Below are 27,847 nucleotides of genomic sequence, written 5' to 3'. Positions count from 1 at the left end.
CCTACTATGTGCCATGTGCTATATATGGTATTTTTTTTACAAGTGTGACTAATGACTGTGAAATCAATTTAGATCAGCAGAAAAGAAATGACATAGAACAGAAAAGAAAGAAAACATCAGAGTGCATCAAATATAATAAGAGTATGTATTATGTCATGAGAATTTTGTTTCAATTATATATCAAACTCATTGGTATACTGAGCCACAAAAATATATTTGGGTGTGGTTATCATCAAAAGTTTGAAAACACTGCTGCATTAGTGTCTTTGGGTCATATGACATTCTTAAGAACCTTGTTACTGAGGGATTATAAGTACATTGCTCATTTTAAACAAAATCCCATGGATGCTCAAAGAAAGGAAGTAGTATAGCTGTGAGGTCGGGGAAGGTGATTAAAATGAGTCTTGGATGATGAGTTGAACTTTGACAGGTAAATAAAGGGTTTGGCATAACTTGTGAGTTATGTTCTGGGGACACTGTAACCTAGGCTACAGCTTATACACATATAAAAGGATCAGAGTAAGGCTACAAAAAATACCAAAGTCCTATGTATGATGTCACTTTTTGGTAAGTTTTAATTGCCCATGGTCACTGAGGTCTGAAAATACTATATGGAAAAATCCAGAAATCAGTAATTCATAAGTCTTAGATTGTGTGCCATTCTGATTAACACAATGAAATCCTGTGCTGTCCTACTCTGTCCTGCCTGAGATGTGAATCATCTTTCTGTTCACCCTATCCATGCTGGGTATAGTACACCCATCCTTAGTTACACAGTCACCATCTTGGTTATCAGACTGACTGCAGTGCCATCCAATGCTTGTATTAAAAAAACCCTTATTTCACTTAATAATGGCCTAAGAGTAGTGATTCTAGAAATTTGGATATGACAAAGAGAAGCTGTAAAGCAGCTCCTAAAGTAAAATGTAAAAAAATTCTCCACTTAATTAGGAAAGAAAAAAAAACCACATTAAGATTACTTAGATCTATGATTGGAATGAATCTTCACATACACTGTAAAGTAGGAAGAAGAAATTCATACCAGTTTTCTTGTCAAACTACAAAAGTTAAGTCTTCTGGGAGCTCGGATCGTACTCTTTGCTGACAAGGGGAAGGAGGCTATTGCAGCTGAAACCACACTGGGAAGGTTGGACCACTGAGACTGACTTGATAAGGACAGTAGATAAGAAGACAAGACTTACAGTGAGCACCTTTAGAATGCTCAAATTAGTAAAATCTTATAGGATGGAGCAATGGGCAAGGCCAGTCGGCTCTATGTACCTCAGTCAATGAGGTAAGTAAGGATCTGTTCAGTGAGAATGGAAAAAGATGGGGACTGACAGGTGATGAAGAATGAGCAGCAAGGACAGCAACCAAAGCAGACAGCAGAGTGACAGGACAACTGCGACTGGGCTAGGTGAGAGGCTCTGAGGGTGGGGACTGACTGGGAGTGCAGACAGAATGGGAAGGAATAAGACATATATTAAAGAAATGTAGTAGCCGGGTTTGGTGGCACGCGCTTGTAATCCCAGCATTCAGGAGGCTGAGACCAGAGGATCGCGGTTCACAGACAGCCTCAGCTACTTAGTGAGGCCCTTTGTAACTCAGTGAGACCCTGTTTCAAAATAAAGAATAAAAAATAGGGCAAGTGGGTATAGCTGGAGGTCAAATGCCCCTGAATTCCATCCCTAGACCCGCAAAAAACAAAACGAAAAAAACCAGTTATGACAGTTTTCATAATAAAAATTTCAGAAAGTGTCGGTGTATGAAATCCCCTTTCAGGATGGGGATTCGAAGCCCCATTTAAATGTTGAGAAACTAATCTCCAAAGTCCCTTCTAGTTTAACTTCTTTTGGGTGACCTTATTTACCAGATGAGTGGAGTAATGTGGAAAGAAGTGGCACGGCTAATCAGAGGCAGAGCTGGACCTAGACCCCGTGCCTTAGTGTAGCCATCGCAACAAATACTTGTGATGGCTTCCAGGTTACAAATGAAACAATCTAGGCTGAGAGAGATATAGTTGGAAAACCTTACTAGGTGGATCCAGATATTCACTCTCTATTGCATTGTCTGACTCCTGTTTTGATGGGCATTGTGGGAAATGTTAAAACAGACAGGCCTTCCACCAGAGTCCCGTACTGGGAAATATTTTGACCATAAGACAATCTAAATCATGACCATATGCATGAGTTCAACTTTTTTCAAAAAGATAAAATACCAAAAATCACTGTATAGCACCTACATTCTAAGATTCCCCACCTGTATGTAATACTGTATTTACATATCAGGACATAAGCATTTACGGGCTTTCAAAATTAGAGGTGATTTCCCATTTCCTAAAAGTCTATCAGTGTCTCAATATTTCCCATTAATTAACTGATTTCCTTGTCTTTCCCAAGTGCTGATTTCTCATAAACTTTGAGGACAGTTTATGAAAATGAGAGAGCATTTGTTTCCCCCTCAGCAATGTTTTCCTAGTTATAACTTCTGAGAACAATTTCTTGAGAGATGCTTTGGGAGTTGTATTCCGGAACATATTATCTTCATGGTCTTCCCCCTGGTAGGGTGGAAAAATGATCTTGCCTTGAGAGTTGCACTGAATCTTCTAGTTTCAGTAGAAAAGATAAATATTCTACTTACTGAAGCTGCAGGAGTAGACTATAAGCCAGGGATGGCACATCTGGGAGTGACCACAAAAAAGACAAAAAAAAAAAAAAAAAGACTGATTCTCACAGGGCACAGCAAGGAAGTGACTTGCACTGGTGAATCTCCTGAACATTTGGGAGGAAAGGTCTATGGCAGAGTAAAAGCCTTTCCTGAGAAAGGAAAGGGGGAGGGGCTGCTCAGCACTGAATCAGAAATTCCCCCTTGTCAGGGTATCTGTGAGAGGTGGGCCAGGGGCTCCATGCCAGCAGCTGAACTCCTCACCTTCAGAGAGTCTTCTGGTTAGATCTGCCAGGGCCTGGTTATGGCAGCTGACTGAGAAGTGACCACAGTGCCGCTATGGAATGGATGAAATGAATACAGGTGCTATGAAGCATCATAGAAGACAAGGTGAAAGGAAGGAACAGGGCAGGAAGCAACACTGTTGGGATTTTGATAGGTGGAGAAAGCATAAGAGTGTGCCCATGTGGGAACGAAGGAGGGACTTAAGCAATGAATAACACAAGGCATGGAGGTAGTAAATGCACAGATGTATGAGAAAATGATAAAGAGAGCTGGCATTCATGAGAGACTGGGCTAGGGTCAGATCTGGAAGAACTTCACTGGCTACAAAGGAAGTTTAAGTCCAAACTAAAGAAAAGCTATGAGACAGATACTATTGTAATACTGGCATGAGTTTCTTGGATGGTCTGGGATTAGAAAGAACACTGATGATAATAGCTGGATGATCTGAATATCAAAGTGTCTGGAGGAGGAAGACCAATCTGAAGCCTTTTTAGGAGTCAAGGTCTCAGAAAATAAGGAATGACAAGAACTGGAGAAGGGGCGACAGATACAGCCTATGAAAAGGGGCCAACACTGAAGAGGATCAAAGTGACCTGTGGATCATGAACAGTAGAAAAGAGAACGAAGCAACAAAAACAATTATAATTTTTTTTCTTTGAATTATTTCCACGGGGTATATTTTCTGACATGAAACTACCAAGGCAAGCAGAGAGTATATTAATCTACATGGCTCAGAAAAAATCATTTAGATTGCCCTAATCTACTACATGCGTACGCTGCCCTTGACTTGCCTAGTCTTAGTTATGATAGGCTTTTAGTTTAGTTTCATTGCTTTGGTGAATGCAACTTCTCTCTCATAATTTTTTTTGCATTTACATTTATTTTCTTACTGGTGAAATTAAGTATTTTTTCTTAGTCAATTTAACATTTACTTTTTCCCATACCATCATCTCTGTTTTTATTAGCTGTGCAACCCTGGGCGGGTTATTTAATTTAAGCCTTCTTACACAGGGAGAATAATTTTAGTACTGAGGGGACTTTTGTGATACAAAATGAGATATGAGAGTAAAAGTCTAGCTTTGGCTTGGCATGGAACAAGAGTTCAGTAGATTATTATACATATAATAAGGTATTGGTGCTATTAACTATGTTATAAATTTAGAATATTTACCTCATTTCTTATATGCTCATCATCTTATTAAATAAAAATATGTATTCTCTCATTATGTATTTATACATATGATGAATAATATATAAACTTGTTTTATTGTTTTTATCTGCAAGGTATTAATTTTATTTAATTTCTTGTTTTTACTAAGAAAAAATCAGATTTTGCCACTGGAATAAATGCATTCTTAAATTTTGTCATTCAAGCCAGGCGTGATGGCACATGCTTATAATCCCAGCTTTCGGGAGGCTGAGACCAGAGGATCGTGGTTCACAGACAGCCTCAGCTACTGAGTGAGAGCCTCTGAAACTTAGTGAGACCCTGTTTAAAAAAAAGAATTTTAAAAATGAGAAATAGGGCTTGGGGTGTAACTTAGAGGTACAATGGCCCTGGGTTCCATCCCCAGTACTGCAAAAAAAAAAAAAAAAAAAAAAAAAAAGTGCCAGCTGTGAAGAGAAAAAAAAATTTCATTCTAAATATTTCAAATAAGGAAACACTTAAGAATGTTTCTCAGAATTTCCATTTCTGTCCATTCTTCTACTTTTATATTTACGAATCATTCTTTAAAAAGCTATTACTTCAAGCTGGTGTGGTGGTACATACCTATGATCCCAGTCCTTGGGAGGCTGGGACAGGAGGATGGAAGGTTATTTTCCTTAGTGAGACCTTGTTTCAAAATAGAAAACAAAATAGAGCTGGAAGATATAGCTCAGAAATAGACTGTCCCTGAGTTCAAGCCCTAGCAACGCAACACACACACACACACACACACACACACACACACACTCATGAGTTATCACTTCTTAGATGTTCTGAATTTGGTATGACATGTTTTCTAAGTGATTTGATATTCTGCCCACTCATTTTAAATTTTTTAAAATTTCAGAGCCACCTTGTAGAGAAATATAAAGTAATAGTATGGTGCCATATTTAGAATCCTAAATTCATAAATTAACAAATACCATAATTACTACTATAGCATTTTCTCTTTCATTCAGGAGCAAATCCTTCTATATTTCTTTAGGTCTTTCTTAGTTTTCCCATTATGCTTGGAGATCAGAATTCAGTTTGAACCTCAGATTCTTAGGAAACTGTCCTTTGTAATCATTTTCTTGGGAAAGTAAGGACATGTCTGTTTCTGAGAATCACAGGAGGGTGGCTCTGTCTACTAAGAACCTAGCTCACATTGGTGCTTCTAAAATGAAGCTAATATAAGAAATTTTCCTGGGCTATCACTTTGGGGATGTCAATAATTGTTTATCTAAATCACTAGATTGCTGTAAGGGCTGCTCAGAGCATTGTTAGATAATGCATTCAAAATTACATAACTGTTACAATACCAGCAAGTGTATGTTGTAAATTTATAAACATTCTTGTTTCCCAGTCAGACTGTAAGATTCCAAAAGGGGAGAAATTATGTTTTCTTCTTTTAGTCTTCACAATACTTTACATGGTGCCAAACTATAAGTAGAACTCAGTGAATAATTCTGTTAGAGGAATGAATACTGATAAAAATTTTAAAAATTACAAGAACAGGGAATAGGTTAAGGGAATGGTCTGGCCTGGATAGAAAGAATGCATTTGATCATATAAGTACACTTATACTTACACTTATACTTCATCTCACATACAATCTTTTAATTCAGCATTAACCAATTTATGAGTAGCTTTTTTTCTCCTCAGATTGTACTAATTATTTAAACCTTTATGCTAATGTGATACATTATTTGTGTTCTAGAACCTTCTTGGCATTTCTCCTTGGTGTAGCCACACTACTGAAAATGAGAGAGTAGCTGGGAGCTGAGTGAAAGAGGAGGTGGGAGGGGAGGGAAATGCTATGTAATTATCCAGCATTTGACTCCAGAGCTAAGCATCGGGACTAAGCCAAGATCACAGTCATAATCCTTCTCATGCCAGACACTAACCAGAAGCCTTTCACATACTGTTCCTAACCTTAAATTAAAGGTGAACCAGAAAGACTTCTGTCTGCCAAAACCAGAGTGCAGGTTTCTAGTTTCCTTGCAACCTTCCTGGCTGCCTTAGTGTCTAAGGCTGAAACTCCTTTCCACCGCCATGTCGGCAGGATGGAAAGAAGGGCCCTTATGTAAGGCTCTGACTGTTCACAGAAAAGAATATTTTGTTTAGAATTAACATTTGTGGGAAATTATTAAGTATACAAACACATTCCATTGATTTGATATCTTAAGCATTTGCTTTTTGTTTTTTAAAATCATCTCAAGGGCTAACAATGTGACCTTGTCATGGGAACTGGCCCAAACTCAAATATTTGCATCGAGGAGCTTCTAGGCTTTTTGGTTCATTTGTAACATGGAGTCAGACACAGATGGTGGATGTGGCAGAATGACCTTTAAATTTTCTGAATAAAAATAAAATGAACTTTTAAGGTACAGCATTAAAAACTCACTTCATATACAAACTCTGCAGGGAAGTCCATGAGTCTTATAATAAAACCTGTATAGTAGTTTAGAAAGCACTTTCCACCAAATTATCTAATCATGCTGCCATGGCCACTGTAACTCACTGAAGCGGATGGGGCAGGTGGTTTCATTATCATTTCCTTTTCCCATCTCCTCCTCCTTTTTATTGCACAGATGTGTTAACTGAGGTTAACCTAGAGGACAGGACACAGTTCCAAACCTGGTTTGCTGACTTTAATTCTTGTAAATTGGTTTCTCAGTCCTGGCACTATTGACATTTTAGGTTGGATAAGACTTTGTGGTGGGGGCCTGCTTGTGCATGCAGGATGTTTAGCAGTGTTGCTGACCTCTACCTACTAGAGGTCAGGAGCACGACTCTCTTCCCAACAGTTGTGAAAACCAAAAATGCCTGTGGACCTTGCTAAATCAACCCCAGGAGAGGAGAGGAGCCATTCTGGTTGATAATCACTATAAAACATCTCTATTTTCATTCATTTTTCAAAATGTAAGTCACCTGTAAGTGATGACTAACTTTATTCCACAAAGACCACCTCCACTTCACATGGGTTCTGTCTTACAGTGCACAGCTTCTAGACGATTTTTCAGAACCAGCTAGGCTGTTCCAAGGAACATGACTTCAGGTAATAGTCTGATATTTGTAAAAAATCTTTACTGAAATGAGAAAGTGTCATGCAGATTAAGATAGAAATCTTGGATAGGCTTGTTTTTCTCTCTAAGGAGACATAGACTATGATGTATGTTGCTGAGCTGTGGTAGTCAATTGTGCAGATCACCAGATATTTTTATTCTCCTCTATTCTTGGCACACAGTAGGAAGGCCTGTCCTGGCCCTCCTGATAAGTGGTCAGTGCCTTGCAAAAGTACTGGCCACTGACTTTAGTGGAACCTCCTGCTCTGTTTAGGCCAGAGCTCTTAACTTTCAACGGGAAAATTCCCCAAGTTTTCTCCTCTTACTAGTAACTAGTGATATGTGAGATGGTGGTTTCTTAAGTTTGTGAGTGACTATTATGAGCAGAACATTCCTGATTATTTGTTGTAAACATAGAGTGTGAACAAGAAAAAATCTACATGTTTTAGGCCACTAAACTTTGCCTACTACCTTACCATTGCTGAGATTATCCAGACTGAAGTAACAGCTGAACATAAGAAAAATAAAAAGTGACTAAATTAAATCAAGCTCACTTATATTAAAACAGAAAGCAAAGCAGTTAAAACCACTGAGAACTTGCTTAGAGTTTGGGTTTTGTCCTAAAAAAAACACAACTTTATTTCCATTCGCTCTTCAGTATTTAGAAATTGTTTCAATGAAAGTTTCTATGAATTTGGTAAACTATATTATTGTACTATTCTAATATGCCAATCTCACTCATCCATTCAAACAATACTAACTGAACACTAAATATGTGACAAGTGTTATTCGGGATAGTTTTCTACTGTACTTTTCTATAACAGTTTTTATACCTTTTTCCTGATGAAGACAGAGAAGAAAGAAGGAATCCACTTGGACATTTATAGACCAAGGACATATTTAGGAAACAATTTTTTTGGGGGGGCTTTCAATTTGTAAAACCATTATCAGAAAAAATGGAAAGAATTCCCATGACAAGGCAAGGATTTCCTGCCACTGTTATGTGTCAATTTCTTACACTATGAACAGGAAAAATTTTGTGGATTTTCATGTCGAGCACAGGTTGACTTTGCTTTGGAGATGGGTAGCAGACACATTTAAATTATGGCTTCTTGCCTGGCTGAATGGTTAAAGGCAACTGACAACCTCTCTGTGCCTTACATTTCTCAACTGTCAAGTGATAATTCCAACAGTGCCCAATTCACAGGGCTGTTGTAAAAAGTAAAGAAAGTAACATAGAAGGAGCTTAGAACAATGGCTGGCATATGCTTAGTACTAAAAAAAATGTTGGTTCTAAAATTTTAAAAGGAATTTTCTAAAAGTGATGAAAAAAAACACTGGACTATATGTTCCAAATATCAAAGAACATGCCTAGTTTATTCACCATTTCAGTCTAAATGTCTAGCACAGTGCCTGGTACAAAGAAGATATTTTTAAAAAATCTGTTGAAGAAATACTGCAGTGATTAGGAGACTGCCTCCAGGTTCCACTCCCAATCCAGCCAGGATGTTTTGTGGTGGTTCCCACTCTACCCAGCTGTGAGGCCCCCAGGGTCACCAGCTCTCCTTGATTGCTCTCCTCTCTTATAAAGCTAAGGGGTGATACAAAAGAGCTATAAATTGGAGAGCTATAAAGTGTAACTGATCATCTTAATTCTACTGCACTTTCCAGCAAGTGGATTACAAAAGCCTCATAATTTTTACTTGAAAATAATCAACAGTATGGAGACATCACAAGTTTCTGCTGTATTATAGTTTAGAATTCTCAAGAGAAATTTAGTGGTGATTGTTTGCTTCATCAAAAAGAGCAGTAAAACTTGTTGGCACTAATGCTATCACTCAGCAGTGCTATTTCCCCCCTAAAAGCTCCATGGAGAGGGAAGGGAATGAAGAGGATCAAGAGAAATCCATGGCTCTGGCATCAGACCTTCCACCTTGGTTGGTTTTCTGATCTATCTAAGATTGTATGTGAAAGAGAAAAGCTTGACCCAGTGATGGACAGTTCAATCAAAAAGACATGCTTTCAGAGTCTCTGTTTTTCTACCTTTAAAATGGGATGATGATTGCATTGGGGAATTATTGTGAGCATTTCATGAAACAACCTTCAAAGGACCAGGTAAGGAGTAAGCTTTCAATAAATGGTAAACTCTTAAAATTATTATAGCTTAATAATAATTACAGTTAAAATTACTAATAAGAAACCCATTCCCTACAATTTTTGATAGTGTTGTAATTCTTCTAACTGGTATTGCAGAGTTTGGAGATTGGTTTTATGATCTAGGTTTTAGATGCACTAACACCGCACCAAGAAGAGACAACAGGCACAGGATATATGTCTAGTAGGTAATCCTGCTCATGGAAGGACAAGATAAGAGATGGGGAGTGATGGATAGTGAGCTGGGGGAAAGAATGCTTAAAGTTAGATAAACAATTGGGCCAGAAAACAAAAATGGGAACAAGCATCCTAGCATAGTGGTTAAAGCACCACCTGATTGTGTGACCTTACTTAATTTCTCTCTGCCTTGGATTCCCCACCTGGGATAAAATAGAGACAATGATATTGAAGAGAAATTATATGGAAAGTTAAAAGAGTTAATATCTAAAAATGGCTTAGAATAATGCCTGGGATACAGTAAGTGCAATAAAACATTTGTTAAATAAGCCAGAGGAGTGATAAGAATGGCTGACAGTACATAGAATAGTTAGGAGACCTTTGGAGTCGAGATTAGGAAGCAGCCTTCTAAAGGCACAACCTGGAAATGCCCTGGGTTCAGCCATCCTCCCGATGTCTGAGTTCCTTCACTGTGAAGGTGAAGTGTGGTGGCCAGGAGGAGTTGACTCACATTTGAAAAGACAGAGATGGACCAACAGTTGAGACAGAAAGGAGCCCAGTGCACTGGAGGAGTAACAGAAGCATGTGCACAGATAATATGGTATCCCTTCCTGTGGGCTGTCACAGCATCCCATAAGCAGTCCACAGTGTCCTAGTTACCTGTTAATTATATGTGTGTTTCCCCAAGACAGAGCTCCTGGGAGGAGAAACTGAGTCCTGCTCACTGGCAACTCTCCTCCACAGAGTTCACCAAGTATGTGTTGCTGTGAAGCCTACGTGAGCAGTAAGACTGGACCTCTCATGACCAAGTGCTAAGTACTTGGACCCCACGCTGCTCCACATCCCACTCATAACCGTCCATGTGTCTGGAAGCATCTCAGTGACATTATGTGTGTGGGGGGGCAGGTGTAATTGTGAGAATAATCTTCTTTGAGTAAAGTCCTAGTATTTTTTGCAGAGGTTGCCTAAAGTTTACTTGTGCTGAGCCTGGCGAGGAGGATTCTGTCAGGCATTTCCTCCAGCCTCTTTCTCAGTCCATCCACAAAACCTTAAAGCTGGTACCAAGAAACCGAATTCACCACCTTTGTACATAAGCCAATTTTCCTTTTCTTATTTTCCATAGCCATCCATCTACCAAATCCTTTCATGTTTTCCTGGAGAATGTCTCTCTTTAACAGCTTGTTCACTAATCTCTCTGCCACCTCACAGAGCCTCATTGGGATTACCATCAAGGACTTTTATTGTGATTTTCTCTAAGTATTATTTCAAGATACAGCTTCATAAAATAAAAAATGCATCTTACTTTTTCCTTATTCCAATGTAGGTTCCCTGTTCCTTACTTTTCCTAATCTACTTTGGAGATTAAGACTATTTTGCCCCTCCCCTACTTGTATAAGGTAGGCATGAACTCACTAAGGTCTGCATACACAATCTCCCGTCTGCTTAGATTAATTATCTCCTAGCAGTAATCACTGAAATCTCTCTCTTGTTTAAACACAATATCTAAAATATTTGCGTCTCTGTGCTTTGCCCATGCCATTTCCCCTTTTGGAATAACTCAATCAATCCTTCTTTCTTTTTGGCCAGTGGGATAGCTTTGGCCATTCTTTGTACTATCTCATCAATTAGACTCTGAGCTCCATGAGTCAGTACTAACACATAATTATATCATCTCCTTTTTCACTCTGATTTCTGTGTTTATTTCCTCCTTGACAAAAATATAAATTTATTGAAGACAGGGAGCTTAAATTACTTTTACTTTTTTAAATTAACAAATGTTGATTGAACTCTGGCACTATGTGAACACTATACTTGGTTTGTGGTGTGGTGATGAAGAGAGTCTTTGGTCCTCAAAGAACTTATTATTCATGTGTGCCTGTGTGTGTACACACACACACACATGCACAGACATGCACACATACACACAGTGGAAGAGACAAAAACCATAAACATATTAAATAATTTGCAGCTGAGATAGATGAAAAAAGAGAAAATCTAGAGAAAAGGAATGAAAAAGGAAAGAAATGAAAAATAAAGAAACAAAATGAAAAAAACAGTGAAAAGAAATGAAAAAGAAAAAAAATCTGGAATGCTGAGAGATCATGACAAAGCTTCATATTAAAAGAAAATGCTCCAGTCAGCTAAGGTGATTCATACCTATGTCCCAGTACTTGGGAGGCTGAAACAGGAAGAATGCAGGTTTGAGGCCAGCCTCAACCACCTATTGAGACCCTCAGCAACTTAGTGAGCCCCTGTTTCAAAAAAAGAAAGAAAGAAAAAGGCCTGGGGGTGTAGTTTGGAGGTATAATGCCTCAAGGTTAAATTTCTAGTAGCTAAAACAAACGAACAAACTAACAAACATAGAACTAAAAAGAAAATGCTCCAGAGTTGACATCAAAAGAATGAAATAGAAGCACAAAAATGGGGTCTTGAAGAGGTCAATGTGCTCAAGCCATAGAAAGCAGAAGATAAATCATATGAGATTAGGCTACTCAGTACAGGTTGGCATAGTTCCTGGCATAGAATCCAGAAGTACTTGGTAAGAGAGAGCACATTTTAGGTGGTCCTTAAGTGTTACACTGCATGATGGCAAGGGTCATTTCTGAACTTTTATTGCCTGCATATTTGGTTTTCAAACACCCAAATCTTTAGAAACATGAATCTAGTTGCTTATGTGAGATGTCAGAATGTTCACTTTACTGAATCAAATATGACCATAGGGGACACGGGAAAAGGAAATGTCCCCCAAAGGCTCCATGTGCCTGCCTCCAACAGCTCCCGATATTTGTCTTTCTCAAGTTCAATAAAAAAAGGTTTGCACCAATGACAACAATGATATGGACCAAGGTCCATTCCACATTACAAGTTGCATGCCAAAATGCTTTATACAGGCCACCTAACAGATGGTAATGTATTTCAGCCATTACCCATGTGAGTAGGATTCAAACCCGTGACCCTAGAAGTGAGAGGTTGTATATCCAATTACAAATTCTTGCTATCTTAAAGTGTTAAGATGCCTAAAGCAATATATTTTATTTACATCAAGATGCATTGTATAAACTATATTTGATAAAAGAGATGACTTCATGTTCTCAACTTAAATCAAAGAATGCTTACTTAAGTATTTTTTTAATTGAATCAGACTTTAATGCCATCGTATAATCTTTTGGTTAACAGTGCTCATCTTGATTATTCTAACAAAGGAAAACAGAAATTAATACTTAAGTTGTAGAGCTTATGTCATCTATAAAAATACGCAGTACAAAATTCAAAGGAGGTACCTGGGACATCTGTAAAGGTTTCTCCGAGGACAGACACATGGAAATTGAGTCCAAAGTCTTTTAACTGCATCAATACTTTAAAGAAACTCTCTGGATCTTTGTCATGCTCCCTGGAAATAAACACAGAAAACATAATTGGTGTTACTGTAAGGAATGTGCTAGGAAAAGTGTTTTCACTTCTCACAGGGCCAGTTCTCAGAACCTAGTGCTGGTCTGGGCAGCCTCTGGCATTCAAGCAGAGATTTCTCCTAACCCTTAATTCGTGGCATCAGCTCTGTGCATTTCACTCTACAGACTCCTCTCTCACGATCGAACCCAGGACACTGAAGGTTTAAGGCTCTGCAGCCTTTTGTTAGAGGAGAAATCTGTCTTCCTCTTTAGGTTATACTACAGGAAGGATATGGTATATTTTTTTTTTCTTCTGAAATGGTAAATTTTTCACTTAACACAGACTTTTCTAAATTTTTTTTTTTTTTTTTTTAGAGGAAAGAACGATCTTCAAAGGACAATTCTCTATGGATCATGAGAATATAGCAAAGATGCTTTTCATTTCCATTGGTCTGAATGCCTTCCTCCCACATTTCCTAAGCCCCTTTGTGCCCACAAAGAACACACAATTTAGGCAGTGAGGTTACAGACCTCTTCACTAATTTCACACTTAAGAAAAATTGAATAAAGAAGTATAAGTACATCAAAAGGGGACAGGCCTGAGTCTATGTCAGCTGAGTATTAACTTAGGAGTGCATGTTATTCGACACACAGAAGACTCGCAATACAGATAATACTTCCATTTAGTAGAGATGCTGAAAGGCAGCTGTGTGCACTTACTATACCACCAGGCCTAGAAGGGAACTCGAAAGATATGGATTATTTTCTCTTGTTTAGTTTGTTAGTCTTCGTTCTACTGACAGAATGAGAGGCTAAAAGACACTAAAACTTAAAAAAATTCTTCAATACAAAAAGTCACATTAAAATGGAACAATGTTTTTTTCTGGTTTCCTTTTTTATATTCTAAGGTGTGAATATTTCAGTATTTCTTGCTTTTAATTACACTGTTTTAAATTATCTTATTTCAGACAGATGTAGACCAGATGCCTTCAAAATATTTGTTTTTTATTTATAATTCAGACTTTTAACTTCTTTTTATATTGAAGAAATAGTTATATATCAGCAATTGAATCTCTCATTTACCAACTAATTATGTAAAATAAATCTGTAAATTGATCAAACTGCTATATGAAATATGAAAATTACATCATTCAGGAAATCTCATGAAAAATGACATCTGCACCCCTAAATGTGTTAATTCACAATTCAGTCAATATTTTCAGTATTATAAATTAAAACAAATGCATCTTCTAATTAACATTTTAAATGGCATTTGTAATCTTATGAAATTAGAAAATCTCATAGAATTAGAGTTATATAACCATTTATTTTAAGCTCTGTCTCAGTTTGATTTACTCCAAATAATAAAGAAGCAATGGCAGAATGTTCATTGCTTTTTAAGATGATGCGGATTATATGCAAGTACCATTGGGAAGTTTTTGGATAGTTCTCATATATACTACAGCTATGGGCAAGAACAAAGACTCAGAGCAGTTTGAGAGGAGAGAATACACCATATGCTATCTTCAACCATATCAATCAAATAGCTGCCACCTTATCTCTAAAATGTTCTTTTAGTCTGAATCTCTGGGAAATACTTAGATGAAAGAATGGAAAAGATATAGCATAATATATCTTAAAGAGGGAGTAACACTATAGGGAAATCTAGCCACTCAGTTCTCTAGATTTTTCATTTCAAGTTCCAAAAAATTTGGCTATGGATCCCCAAGAGACCATCTAAGTATTTCCTGCTGTGTGTGCGTATGTGTGTGTGTATTAACATAAAAGTAGATGCAGTTTGGTGCTGGGAGGAGGGTTAGTTGGGGGTAGAGGCTGTAGTTCTTAAAATATTCCAGTGTGAATATTTTCAAAGCAGCAGGCTTTATGAACCTCATTTTCAATGTTTCTATACAAGATAAACGCATTACAATCCTACTGTATTCTTTAGATATTTCTTATAGGTGGACAAAAGCTGTTTCATATTCAATAGTTACTTTCCATAAGAACACAAAAGAGATTTGTGTGAATCTCTTTTTGTTTAAACCATAATAAATGGCTGAATATAAGTTGATTTTCCTTTCCCAAAATTATCCATTAGCAAAAGAGGCATTTTATTCCAAAGTCCTTATAAAGTCTCTCCTAATACCATGCACTCGCTATTACTTTATTTTGAACAAAGTACTGTTTGGGGGAAGGTGCATTAGCCTGAATCATTGTCAACTGATGAGAGTTTGGGATGGTTTTAACAGTTCTTCACTTGATGCGACTGGTAAAAATGGAAGCACATGAATTTAATACTGAGAAATTATTTTGGGAGATATGACCTACCAATCCTAAGTGATGGATGTTGTTGAAAACAAGTATTTTAAAGGTGGCTAAAAACGGTAACAGAGTAAGTGGTTACTAGAGATCGTGAGCAGGGAGTAGATTTTTATAGCTGGCGAAAAGATTTCTAGTGATGGCATCAGAGTTTCACCAAACCCTCACCCCAAACCACTTAGATGGAATTCTACACGACAGGTGGTGGAAGCAGACCAGTTGTTGAAAAGGTGGCACCACCCTGTAGTCCAGGACGCATGGGAGGGAGTGCCACCCAAACTCCTTCCTGAAATGGAAGGGTGGGGGAAGAGTAATGATTCTAAAAACACTTCTCACAATTGGGGCTTTCCAGTGTTATTTTGTGTGTAATTAATAGAGTTCATATTACAAGCATACACTCGATTATTTTCAAAGCTTAATACAGTCAATTTAGCTGAACATTCATCAGAGTTTTCTTTTTAGAGAAATGGGAAACTGCCTAGCATTCGTTTATTCAAGACATGCACAAATATTAACCACAGCCATTCCACAAGACCTGGATAGTATTCACAGAGCTCAATACATTCTGTCAGGCAAGGAACTCACTCTAGATATCCACTGGCTCCTCCATAGATCTTAGTCCAGTGTCTATGATATTAACAAACCAGTTTAGCAGAACAATTGGATCTGTCTTAAATTCCTTTCTAAGAAATCTAATGTAAAACTCTCATATATGTGAGAGTTTTTATCTATAAAATTGTAGATTTTATCTATAGTTTTATCTATAAAATTGTTATCTATAAAAACTATAAAATTTATAGTTTTATCTATAAAATTGTAGATTTAAAGATAATATGCTGAGTACTTCTTTCTGCAAAAAGCTACTAAGATTAAACTTACATTTAATGACACACCTAGATCTCTAGAACCATGTAGATTTATGGACTCCTAACCATTTCTACTCTTATTTACTGCTGGTAGGAATGTCTTTTAGAACAGTCTTTTAGAGGGCAATTTGGTAATGTGCATTATAAACCTTAAATAGTGCATAACTTCTGCCCCGATAATTACAATTTAGAAAAGCTAGCCTAGAGAGATGCACACAAAAATTCAGCTAGAGCTTGTTCATTACAGCATTGTTTCAAATAGAAAGTATCTGCAAACAATCTAATTGGATGATAAGTAAATAGATTTTGACACACATGCATCATGTAATCCTACACAGCCACTAAAATAATGTCGTAGAAGTATATCTCTTGAGATGAAAAGATATTCAAGAAATATGTTCAAGTAAAGGAGAAATAACAGAGTAGTATGTATTATATGATCTGTTTATGTGGACAAATGGAGTTGTGTGCCTAGGCTGAGGTTTAGGATTAATTATACCGAAATGCTAAAAGCCTCTATCCCTAGGAATTGGTATTTTTTCACTTATTTTTCTCTTTCCTTTAATAAACCATTCTTATGTTAATCACTTTTAATGTTTTAATAAACTGTCACTCTCTAATATTCCACCATAAAACTGTATTCATGGCATTTTTGCTTAACTCTAAAATTTTCAATATTTGTAACAGCATCATTTCTCCTTTCCTGTGAACCCTCTCTGTTTGACAACTGCTAGTCAGGCAAACTTGCTTTATCACAAAGCATTCCAGTAGAAGAGTCAGGGTCTAGGCTTCCCAACAATCTCCATATTCTTGACTAGGTACAAATAAAACCGTCTGGCTGAGAATTCATTCCTCCGCACCCCCACCATGGCAGAAGAGACCAGCACAGAAATATTTCAGGCTTACTGGAAGCAGTAGATACAGCAAGAACAGCTTTTATTCCCAAATATTATTCAGAACATTTGAAAAGCATAAACTGTTTCCATGTGTTTTTTCTTCCTATATCTGTCTCTCTCTGTTGCCATTCCCATTTCATTTCTAAGAGCTAAATTTCTTCCTATTCCTCAGTTAACATTCTTTCAGTAAATATTTATTGAGGATTTCTAAGTTCTCTATACTTGTCATTTATACTAAACTCTTATCCTTCCTGGTTTTCCCATATAACTTTGTACATATCGAATGTAACCTCTGGTCTAGTTCTTCACCTGGCTTGGTAGAAACGTAGATCTCTGTGGATAGTAGTGTTCCCAGGAGTGTGCTATTTTGGATTGACAGTGAGAGGATAAGAGATAACTGTTTTGTTAACTACTCAGTACCCACTACCTAGCTGAGCAGTGGTAGATTCTATTTGTCTTCATCAATATCTAGTTCTCTCTTTGTGGATCCAGAGAAGACTCCATATCCCCCACCCCACACACATAACAGTAATTCTGGCCCATGGATTGTAAGCTGATTGATATATGTCTCTTTCAGAGAGAATAATCAAACAGCAGTTCTGGATAGCTCTTTTTCTGCTGTAATGAAACTTGCAGAGATCTTGCTTTCAGATGGTTAAAGAGTGAGGCAGTTTGGATTGCCGCACGAAGAGCTGCCATAAATGTGCAGCAGATGAAGAAGGTGGGAAAAATACTTGAGTCTGAGCGACTGAGATTTGGGATGGAATGTGGGGTGTTTTCCTTACAGTAGTGTAATGTAGCTTATCCTGACCAAAACATTATTTGTGGCACACAGTTAGCTGCTCTATAAATATCAGTTGAATACATGAAGGTTTTGGGAAGGCAAATCACTCCATGCTAAGCACTTGACCATAATCTTACTTAATGACTCTCAGTCAACTGGCCAAACAAATAAAACTATTCCTTCATTTGAGGTCACACAGAAGAGACCGTGTTTCCATTTGAAATCACATCAGTAAAAAGTCATATTTTTTTCTTCCATGTAGTCTTTGAATTTTCATTTCTTTCTTCCTACATATATAATGAGAGGGGGAAAAACTGGCATCTTCAGATGGTGGTTTCATTTCTAGACTGTAAAACCATGAGCATTCCTTTGTTGTTGTTTGTTTGATGTTTGTCTTTTTGTTTTGTAGTGCTGGGGATTGAACCCAGAGATGCTCTGCCACTGAAGTATACCCTAGGACATGAACTATGGGTAGTGTGTGTGTGTGTGTGTGTGTGTGTGTGTGTGTGTACGTGTGTACGTGTACATGGGATTGAAGGGAGGGGTTTCTACCTCTGAGCCATACTCCAGCCCTATTTTATTTTATTTTATTTTATTTTATTTTATTTTATTATTTTTTGTGTGTGGGTCTGGGGATGGAACCCAGGGGCATTCTACCTCCAAGCTATACCCCCTGCCCTATTTTTTATTCTTTAATTTGAAACAGGGTCTCACTGAGTGGCAGAGGGACTCACTAGTAGCTGAGGCTGTCTGTAAACCTCAATCCTCTGGTCTCAGCCTCCTGAATGCTGGGATTACAAGCATGAGCCACTACACTTGGCTTATTTTTTATTCTGAAACAGGACTTCACTAAGTTTCTGAGGCTGGCCGCAAATATGCAATTCTTCTGTTTCTCTAACTTAACTTCTACACAATGGCCCATTTCAATGTGTTGAGAGAAATCTGAAAACTCTCTCCTCCTCTTTTGCTCTCTCCTCCTCTCTCTCTCTTACACACACTCTTTCTCTCCTGCATGCTCTTTTTTTCCTTGCCAATACTCGTATTGCTTCTTCTAACTCCACAAGGCCTCTAACAGAAATTATTTACTTAATATTTTTATTCTTTAAATCTTGAAAAGACGTCTCACCATCATTTCCTCATAGATGACCAAGTCTAACACTATCCCCTGTGGTTTCCTCTGAATGCTATTCACAGTGCACTCTGCTCTTTTTTGTTTTTTTGTTTTTTGGTGGTACTGGGGTTCCTGGAAGCCCTTCTACCTCCGGGATACACTCCCACAGTCTACACTTCCAGACCTATTTTTTAACTTTTTTATGTGGAAACAGGGTCACATAAAACAGGTTTTTATGTGGAAAGAGGGCGAGGCTGGCTCTGAACCAGCACGATCCTCCTGTCTCCGCCTCCCAAGGGGGATTACTAGCGTGTGCCACCACGCCCGGCCATGCACTCTGCTCTTGAACTCTGCTTTTAGAGGGAGTGAAGGTTCAGTCTAGAGATGCTCAGCCATCAACTGGCAGTATAGCTTGCGGGAAAATTACATAACTTCACATCTCTTCATCTTTAAAATGGGATAACACCACATTTGAAATTTTGTGTGAGGAATAAAAAAATGCAGGACACTCTGAAGGTGGACAATACACTCTCATTCTGTTCATCCTTTGCATTTGTGGTATTTTATTTCTCTATTTAATTTTTATTATTTTTATTTTAATCAATAAATATAAACTCACACATTTTATATATTAACGGGGAATCATTTGTTTCAGTAAATGTATACACTGAATAATGTTTAAATTATATTAAATAGATCTATCATCAAATAGCTATCTTTTCTTAATGATGAAAACCTTCAAAGTCCTTCTTTCTAGCTTTTTGAGATATGTAGTTCCTAACTATTGCCCATATCATCACACTGTACAGTACTACACTATATACTCTTGCTCCCATCCAACTGTAACTGCGCACCCATTAAGCAACCTCTCCCTCTCCTCTTCACCCTCACCATTCCATCCTCAACATCTATGAGATCTTTTTTCACATTCCACATACAACTGAGACCATGTGATACCTGTCATTCTGTGCCTCGCTTATTTCACTTAACATGATGATCTTCAGTTCCACCCATGTTGTTGCAAATGGCAGAACTTTATTCTTTTTTATGGTGGAATAGTATTGCATTTTGTATCTGTACTGTTTTCTTTATCTATTCACTAGCTGATGGACACTGGGGTTGATTCTATATCTTGACAAGTGTGAATACTGCTACCATAAACAAAGACGTGTGGATGTATCTTGGATCTATTGATTTCATTTCCTTTGGATATATACCCAGGAGTGAAATTGCTGGATTCCACAGCAGTTCTACTTTTAATTTTCTGAGGAACCTCCATACTGCTTTCCTTAGTGGCTGCACTAATTCACATTCCCACCAACAGTGTGGAAAATGTTTTCTTTCTCTATATCCTTGCCAGCACTTCTTTTGTCTTTTTGACAATAGTCACTTTCAGAAATTTCAATCACTCTAATCACCTCCCCACTCTCTCTCATCAAGCTCTCAAGATGCTGAGACATCTCATGTTCACTGCTTCAGGGAAAGCCTGGGCCAGGGAATACAGCCCACCAACCTCAGCACAAACAGAGGCAGACTTCTGGTTGTTCACAAAAGCCACAGTCCTTGTAGAATGGCAAGGAATTGAGCTAGGTGCTAAGTATGCGAGCAGATGCCATGAGAGCATAGTGTGCACCCTTCCACAGGGTGTTGCTGTTCTGCTTCTAGACAGAGAGTGGGAAACATGTGGGGTAGAGGTGAGAACAACAGGGCTCTGAGAGTCCAGAGGCCCCAACTAAGGGCCCTGGGTCAGAAGCCCAGGAAAGGAGCACAGCTCAGAGAGTGGATGCTGGAGGGTATGTCTCAAGGCTGACAGTATTTGGGGCAACCTTGAGAGACTGCTAAGCCATGGAGGGCTGAAAAGCAAAAGCACAGCTTCTGTGAATGTCATGGAAGGATCACTGAGGTCCTAGAAGCCCTTCTACCTCTGGGATATACTCCCACGGTCTACACTTCCAGACCTATTTTTTAACTTTTTTATGTGGAAACAGGGTCTCTTAAGCCAGTGAGGCTGGCTCCGGAACCAGCGCGATCCTCCTGTCTCCGCCTCCCAAGTGCGGGGATTACTAGTGTGTGCCACCACGCCCGGCCATGAATAGAGCCCCCACTTGTGAGGAATGAGAACTAGGAAAAGGGTCAACATAGGATCTTGAACTTCTTGAGATTTCTCTCAACATATTGAAATGGGCCATTGTGTAGAAGTTAAGTTAGAGAAAAATAAAATTCCAATGCGTGCACATCAGGGTCGTATGCCATCTGGATACGCACGTCCCCATCTCTCTTTTCAATGGCAGAGGGAGAGATGGATGCCATTGACAACTGAAAGGCCAATAGGGCTCTCACACCTCACATTCAGCTCTGTCCTGAAGCCCGAGCCTGTGCCTGCACCACAGGGCTTCATGTAGGCTCTGGTGTCTTCACAGGACCCCTTCCCCTCGCAAGCCTTCTTGACAAGAAAGCTTCCAACAATTTACTGCTTCTGGGAAATGTTTCACAGACCATTTCACCTTAGAACATGAGCTCAGCCCTTCTTGACCCTCTTGGTTTCCCCTGTACTTTTTCAATCCCCTTCCAATGATCAATGCCAGACACCCCTGCCTCTCCATTTTCATGATAGTATATGTTCTCCTATCTTCACACCAATGACCACATCTGCTTTCTTAGAAATGGTTCTTGCTTGGTTTCCAAATACTGTGTTACTATTACCACCCAGTGACCTTCTCTCCAGTTAAGTCTTCTCATTCATTCCATCCTGAAGGCCAGTGGAGTCATAGCCAACAAATCTTTCTTCCTACTAGGTCCCACTAAGTCTCACATTATTTCTTTCAAAATCTCTCCACTACTAAAACTGTAGACTCCTCAGGCTGTTTCTCTTATCTCCCCTCTCCCTGGATCTTGCATACAGTAATTTTTATGTAGCTGTCTAACTTGCCAGTATGTTCTCTTCCTCTGCAACTCTGGTTAGGAAGCCACAGACACCCATATCTCAACAGGCCGGTAAGTCATGAGGTATCTTAACCAAGAGAAATGGGTCTTCCCCACGCATAGGAATGTTACTTGAGCAGTAGTCACCATCCCACACAATTTCATACTATCATAATGTAATGTTTTTCTCTCAGAGTTAAGAGGCTCTAACAAATTTAACTCTTTTTTTCTCCCCAACTCACCACCAATTCTTTCCATTTTCTGTAATAAACTTTCTCCTCAGTAATTGCAGTGACTAGGGTTATAATTCCAATTCACTAATCACTTAGTTTTTCTTTTATATTTTAATATTATTTTCCTATAATGGACATGTAGGGAATACATTCGAAACTGCTTGTGAGTTATTGTCTCCACAGCCCTGTTCAGCTCCTCTAGTTGGAAGCTTCTACCAGGGTATAGTTTAAGAAACTCACTGATGTTGTTGAGAAATTTTATATTTTTACTTTTTTTTTTTGGTACTGGGGTTCCTGGAAGCCCTTCTCCTCCGAGCTACACTCCCAGACCTATTTTATACTTTTTTTATATTTGGAAACAGGGTCTCTTAAGCCAGCTCAGCTGGCTTTGAACCTGCACCATCCTCCTGTCTCCACCTCTCAAGCGCGGGGATTACAAGCATGCACCACCACACCCGGCTCTTTTTACCTCTTGAATAGAAGAACACGTGATTCTTCTTTCCTCCTTCATCTTGGATGCCAGGTTTCAAAGTGTTCAGTCTCAGCAACTACTTCATGGAGATGATAAAGTGCTATGTGCAAGTATGTTCCTATCATTCTGAATTTCATTATGATATGAGATTACAATGCAAAAATAAAAATATATTTTGAAAAAAGAAAAATGCAGTAATAGAAATTAAAACAACACTTCATGCGTGGGCTCAGTAATAGAGAATCATGGAGGACAGAATCAGTGGTCTTGAAATTAACACAGTTTACCCAATGTGAAGAACAGAAATAATAGATTTAAAAACAAGAGGTGTGCCTCAGGAGCTGTGGGTAAGAACAGAGGATGCAGAAGTTTTGCCCAGAGTCCCAGATGCAGACTCTATATTATTTTCACAAATACATGTGAATGTATAATTATTTCAATTACAATCCCAAAAATCCTACAGCAAAATACATGTTCACTGTAATAAAACATAAACAATTTGGAAATACATGAAGTAAGCCCTGCAATCTCTGTCTCCCATCCTGATCCCAGTCCTACTGGGTAACCACTACCATCAACTGTTTGGTGATAAGCTTCCACACCTCATCTATGCATGAAAAATATATATTTATGTGACTATATTACATATAGTTTTTTCATTTTGTAAATATGAGATCAATATCATTCTGCACTTTGCATTTTCACTAAATACTTCATAGGCATCCGTCTTCATGACTACGTACAGGCATGTCATTTCAGAATGGCTACATAATATTTCAAATTTTCATATAAAGCAATTCTCTTCCTATAAATATTTAAATTATTTCCAAATTTTGGATGTTTCAAACTACACTGAAAGTTATATCTCGTATTCATTGTAACATCGAATTTCTCTTTTGCAGAATTTTTTTTCCTACTTTGCAAACATATCCATTCAAAAACCTCTTAAGCATGTTTTTTTTCCAGTTGCTATCATGTCCCCCCTTTTTTTTTTTGGTGGTACTGGGGTTCCTGCAAGCCCTTCTACCTCCAGGCTACACTCCAAGACCTATTTTATACTTTTTACTTATTTATTTGGAAACAGGGTTTTTTGGTTTTTTTTTTTTTTTTTTTTTTTTGGTGGTGCTGGGGTTCCTGGAAGCCTTTCTACCTCCGGGCTACACTCCCATACGTATTTTATATTTTGAAATAGGGTCTCTTAAGCCAACACAGCTGGCTTTGAACCTGCGCGATCCTCCTGTCTCCGCCTCCCAAGCGCGGGGATTACAAATGTGTGCTACCACGCCCGGCTATCATGTCCTTCTTAATTTTGGAAGTAACCTACTGTCAAAGTTTTACCTCCTCACTCCTGCTGTCTTGTAAGTTCCCCAAGGGCAGAGGTCATGCCTTTGTTTACCCTCATAGTCCTCCTGTCTAGCACAATTCCTGACACACATAGTCAGAAAACTTATAAAATTGAATGGACTCTAAGTCACTTCCCCATGAATCTAATCTTTCCCCCCTACTATAAATAAGCACTTCACTACTTATATAACCAGATAAATGTACAAAATCTTCACTTTAGCCAGGTGTGGTGGCGCATGCTTGTAATCCCAGCGCTTGGGAGGCTGAGACAGGAGGATCCCATAGGTTCAAAGCCAGCCTCAGCTACTTAGTGAGGCTCTCAGCAACTTAGTGAGAGCCTGTTTCCAAATACAGTATAAAATAGGTCTGGGAGTATAGCCCAGAGGTAGAAAAGCCCCTGGATTCCATCCCTAGTACCACAAAAGAAAGAAGAAAGAAAGAAAGAAAGAAAGAAAGAAAGAAAGAAAGAAAGAAAGAAAGAAAGCTTACTTTACTCCTCCAATGATAACTATTTGTAACCTCAGATATCTCCACCCTCATCACAAAGCTCTGACAGCTAAGCTCCTCTCTAGATTAGACATGCCATCACATTCCCAGCTTTCCAGAACTTTTTAACATAAAAAGCTGATTCCAAACTCATCATACCGATCAACTTACTATCTTGTCATTTATTCTTTTACAAATAATTTAAAAATTGCTTCCTCATCTCCATTTTCATAGTGCAATGTTGTCATCTCAAACCTTGGTAAAATCACTGAACTCCAACTCTCCCACTGCCAATTCAGCTTCCAAAAAAAAGTTACAGCATTCTCATCCACACAATATTAACTATCCCTCCTCTGGACTATACAATAACCAGAAACCCTTAAGCTGAAATTAAGTTGTCCCACCCATCTTTCAAACTTTCCTGTCATTCTTAACCTCTCCCCTCCTGTTTTCTGTCTGTGTCTGTGCTTTATTCCCCCCCCCCCCCTGTAGTTTGTGTGTCTGGAACATACTCTGCCTTCTTCTCTGCCATCTTTGTCCATAGCTTCCTTCACTGACTTTGAGTTTGTTGTGACTTGTAGCTATCCTGGAGAAACCCCATCTCACTCTGACTTACCCCTGCACCAGCACACATTCAATACTGTTGATTCCATGAATGCATCCCTTTATATTATTTCATTTCATATGCTTTCCCCTTATAATTAGCCTGAAAGCTCCTCCCCATTTAGGAGAATCCTTTGACTCTATAGGTTGTTGCACTCAAAATATGACTTAAAATGAATAAATGAATTAATTAATTAATGGTGGTTTTATCCAGGCTGAATAAAAGCCTGTTATATTTTTTAAAGTATTGTAGAATAGGTCTATGAAATGACACAAAGAATCATGTTTTTTCTCTTTTTAAATGGAGAATTAAACATGGTCTTGAATTATTAGATGCCTTTCATCGAAATGGATTTCCATTCTTAATAACAGGTTTTCATATTCAGCTATGGACATTTTGTCATGTCTAGAAATGACAAGGTCTTCAATCATATGAGAAAGAATCTTAATTTGAAGAGAAAAAAACCCACACTCTAAAACTTGTTTCTGATATAAGAAATGTTAAAATAGAAATGGACAGAATGATTAATAAGAAATCCCGCCAATGGGGAGAAAAGTGCTACAGTTCTGTACATTTTATGTATTATGTCTTGTTTCTAGACCCAAATGGGACTGCTGTGTTTTTTGGCTGACACAGAGATCTCACAGAAGAGACAGTCTCCCTTACTCAGCAGCAACTGCGAGGCACAGCAGATTGTCATGGCAATGATTATGGAAAAGGATGAACACAATATGGAATGTCTGTTCTACAAAGACCTGCTCAAAATGATGTGTTCTTGTTGCTACATATGTTGCATTTTTTCATTTTATAAACAGTATTAATTATGTATCTTGAGTCTTCTACATTTTTACAAATGAAACAAACTTGTATTATTCTACTCACTCCCTTTCAGGATACCATAAAAGAAAAAAATTCAGCTCCAAACCTCATTACCTCAGTCTTTTGTTGCTTGGTACTTAGTTACTAAGAGAGCTGGCACATTAAGTTCCATAGGTAGATTCATTATTTATAGGGGAAAGAACCAGAGATTCTGAATATGATAATAATATCAAGTGCTGTAAATTAACTGAATCACTCAAAACAAAGGATCTCCAGAATGATAAGCCTCATGAGCCAAAATCTTCACTAATGAAATATACTTAATGCTAGTGAGTATCTAAACAATTTATTTTTAGAAAAAATGGATAAAAAAATAATCAGTTACCTTAGGGTATTTCGTGAGAGTTCATTTGGAATAGCATCATTTTGCTTTAGTGGTACATGTAACACAACCCCAAAAAGTAACATTTGAAAGCCAATAATAAATTTATATATGATTGTTATTTCAAAGGTGTGTTTTAGCAGAGTAAATTGAATTATATTAGCTTACGTGAGCAATTAAGCCTGGTGTAAAATGAGTTTATATCTTAGTTTTGATACATAGCCATATTCAAGGGCAAAACTATCAAATCATTCTAAGACTTGATTTCTTCATCTATAGCAATATGGCTAAAAACACTTATTTGAGAGTTGTTGAAGGGATTTAGGGGGATGATATATGAGAAAGTATTTGCAGTGTCTGGCAAACAGTAAATAGAATATAAAAAATGGCTGTTGCCATCATTATTATCATCATCATCATAGTCAGAGTCATCATTAACATCATTACCTTTTTATTCTTTATTAAAGAACTGGAAATTAAAAAAAAATCTGCAAATAGGTTTAATAGCCACCTCATTGGCCCAAAACTAAAATTTGCTATACTTTATAATCAGTTATTTATAGTCAATCAAATGTGCCTTTTTATTTATTTATTTATTTATTTATTTATTTATTTATTTATTTATTTTTGGTGCTGGCGATGGAACTCTGGGACATTCTACCTCTGAGCCTACTCCCAGCCCTATTTTATTTATTTTTATTTTATTTTTTAATTTGAAATAAGGTCTCACAAAATTGCAGAGGGTCTTGCTAAGCTGCTGAGGGTAGCTGAGAACTTGTGATCCCGTCTCAGCTTTTGGGATTACAGGCGTGCACCACCATGCCTGGCTTCAATTGTGCCATTTTTGAGCTATTAATAGTCACCTTTATAATTATACATGTAGGTATCTAAAATGTCAACTATATTATAATGCTAATAATAGTCCGTGCTTGCTATGGTTTGGGTTTAGATGTCCCCCAAAGGCTCCTGTGTTGAATGCCCTTCCCCAGTGCAGGGAGGTCCAGAGGTGGGGCAAGGCTGGAGCATGTGGGGCACTGGGGGTGTGGTCTTGGGGACTATAGATGTCCCTGGTCTCCTCCTCTCATTCTCTCTGCTTTTGTTTGCTATGTGTTGAGCAGCGTTCCTCTCTCATGTCTTGCTGCTGCAGTTTCTGCCTTGGAGCTGGCCAACTATGCATTAAACCTCTGAAACCATGAGCCAAGTAAACTTTCCTCCTCTGAGTTGTTCTTGTCAGATATTTGGGTCATTTGGGTCACAGTAACAAAAAAAGCTAACTAAAAGATTATTATTATTATTATTATTATTATTATTATTATTATTATTATTGCAGTACTAGAGATGGAACCCAGGGGAATTCTACCTCCAAGCTACACTCCCAACCCTATTTTTAATTATTTTTAAAATTTTTAATTATTTATTTAGTTAGTTATTTTTTGAGGGTCTGGGAATGGAACCCAGAGGCATTTGACCTCCGAGCTACAGCCCCTGCCCAATTTTTTATTCTTTATTTTGAAACAGAGTCTCACTGAGTTGCAGAGGGGCTAAGTAGCTGAGGCTGTCCTCGAACCACGATCCTCTGGTCTCAGTCTCCCAAATGCTGGGATTACAAGTGTGTGCCACCACACCCAGCTTTTATTTTTTATTTTTTGAAACAGGGTCTCACTGAGTTGCTGAGGGCCTCGCTAA

The 27,847-nt window shown here is 38.0% G+C and overlaps 1 protein-coding gene across 8 annotated transcripts in view; it reads right to left on the bottom strand.

The window, feature by feature from the left end:
* GTDC1 (glycosyltransferase like domain containing 1) overlaps nt 1-27,847 on the bottom strand; it is a gene marked incomplete at both ends in the record, with an annotated part of 255,269 nt that overhangs the window by 12,646 nt on the left and 214,776 nt on the right. For 6 of the 8 annotated variants that reach the window (XM_080690317.1, XM_080690318.1, XM_080690321.1 and 3 more), the window contains one exon: nt 12,816-12,925. The exons of the other annotated variants lie outside the window; for them this stretch is intronic. In XM_080690317.1, coding sequence (XP_080546443.1) covers nt 12,816-12,925 — 110 coding nt within the window. The remainder of the gene's footprint in view (nt 1-12,815; nt 12,926-27,847) is intronic. 8 annotated transcript variants of the gene reach the window in all.

The sequence above is a fragment of the Muscardinus avellanarius genome, assembly GCF_963383645.1.
Source record: "Muscardinus avellanarius genome assembly, chromosome: 2".
NCBI classification, from domain to species: Eukaryota; Metazoa; Chordata; class Mammalia; order Rodentia; family Gliridae; genus Muscardinus; species Muscardinus avellanarius.
The sequence above is the reverse complement of the archived record's forward strand: the minus strand, read 5'-3'. Positions and strand labels throughout refer to the sequence as shown.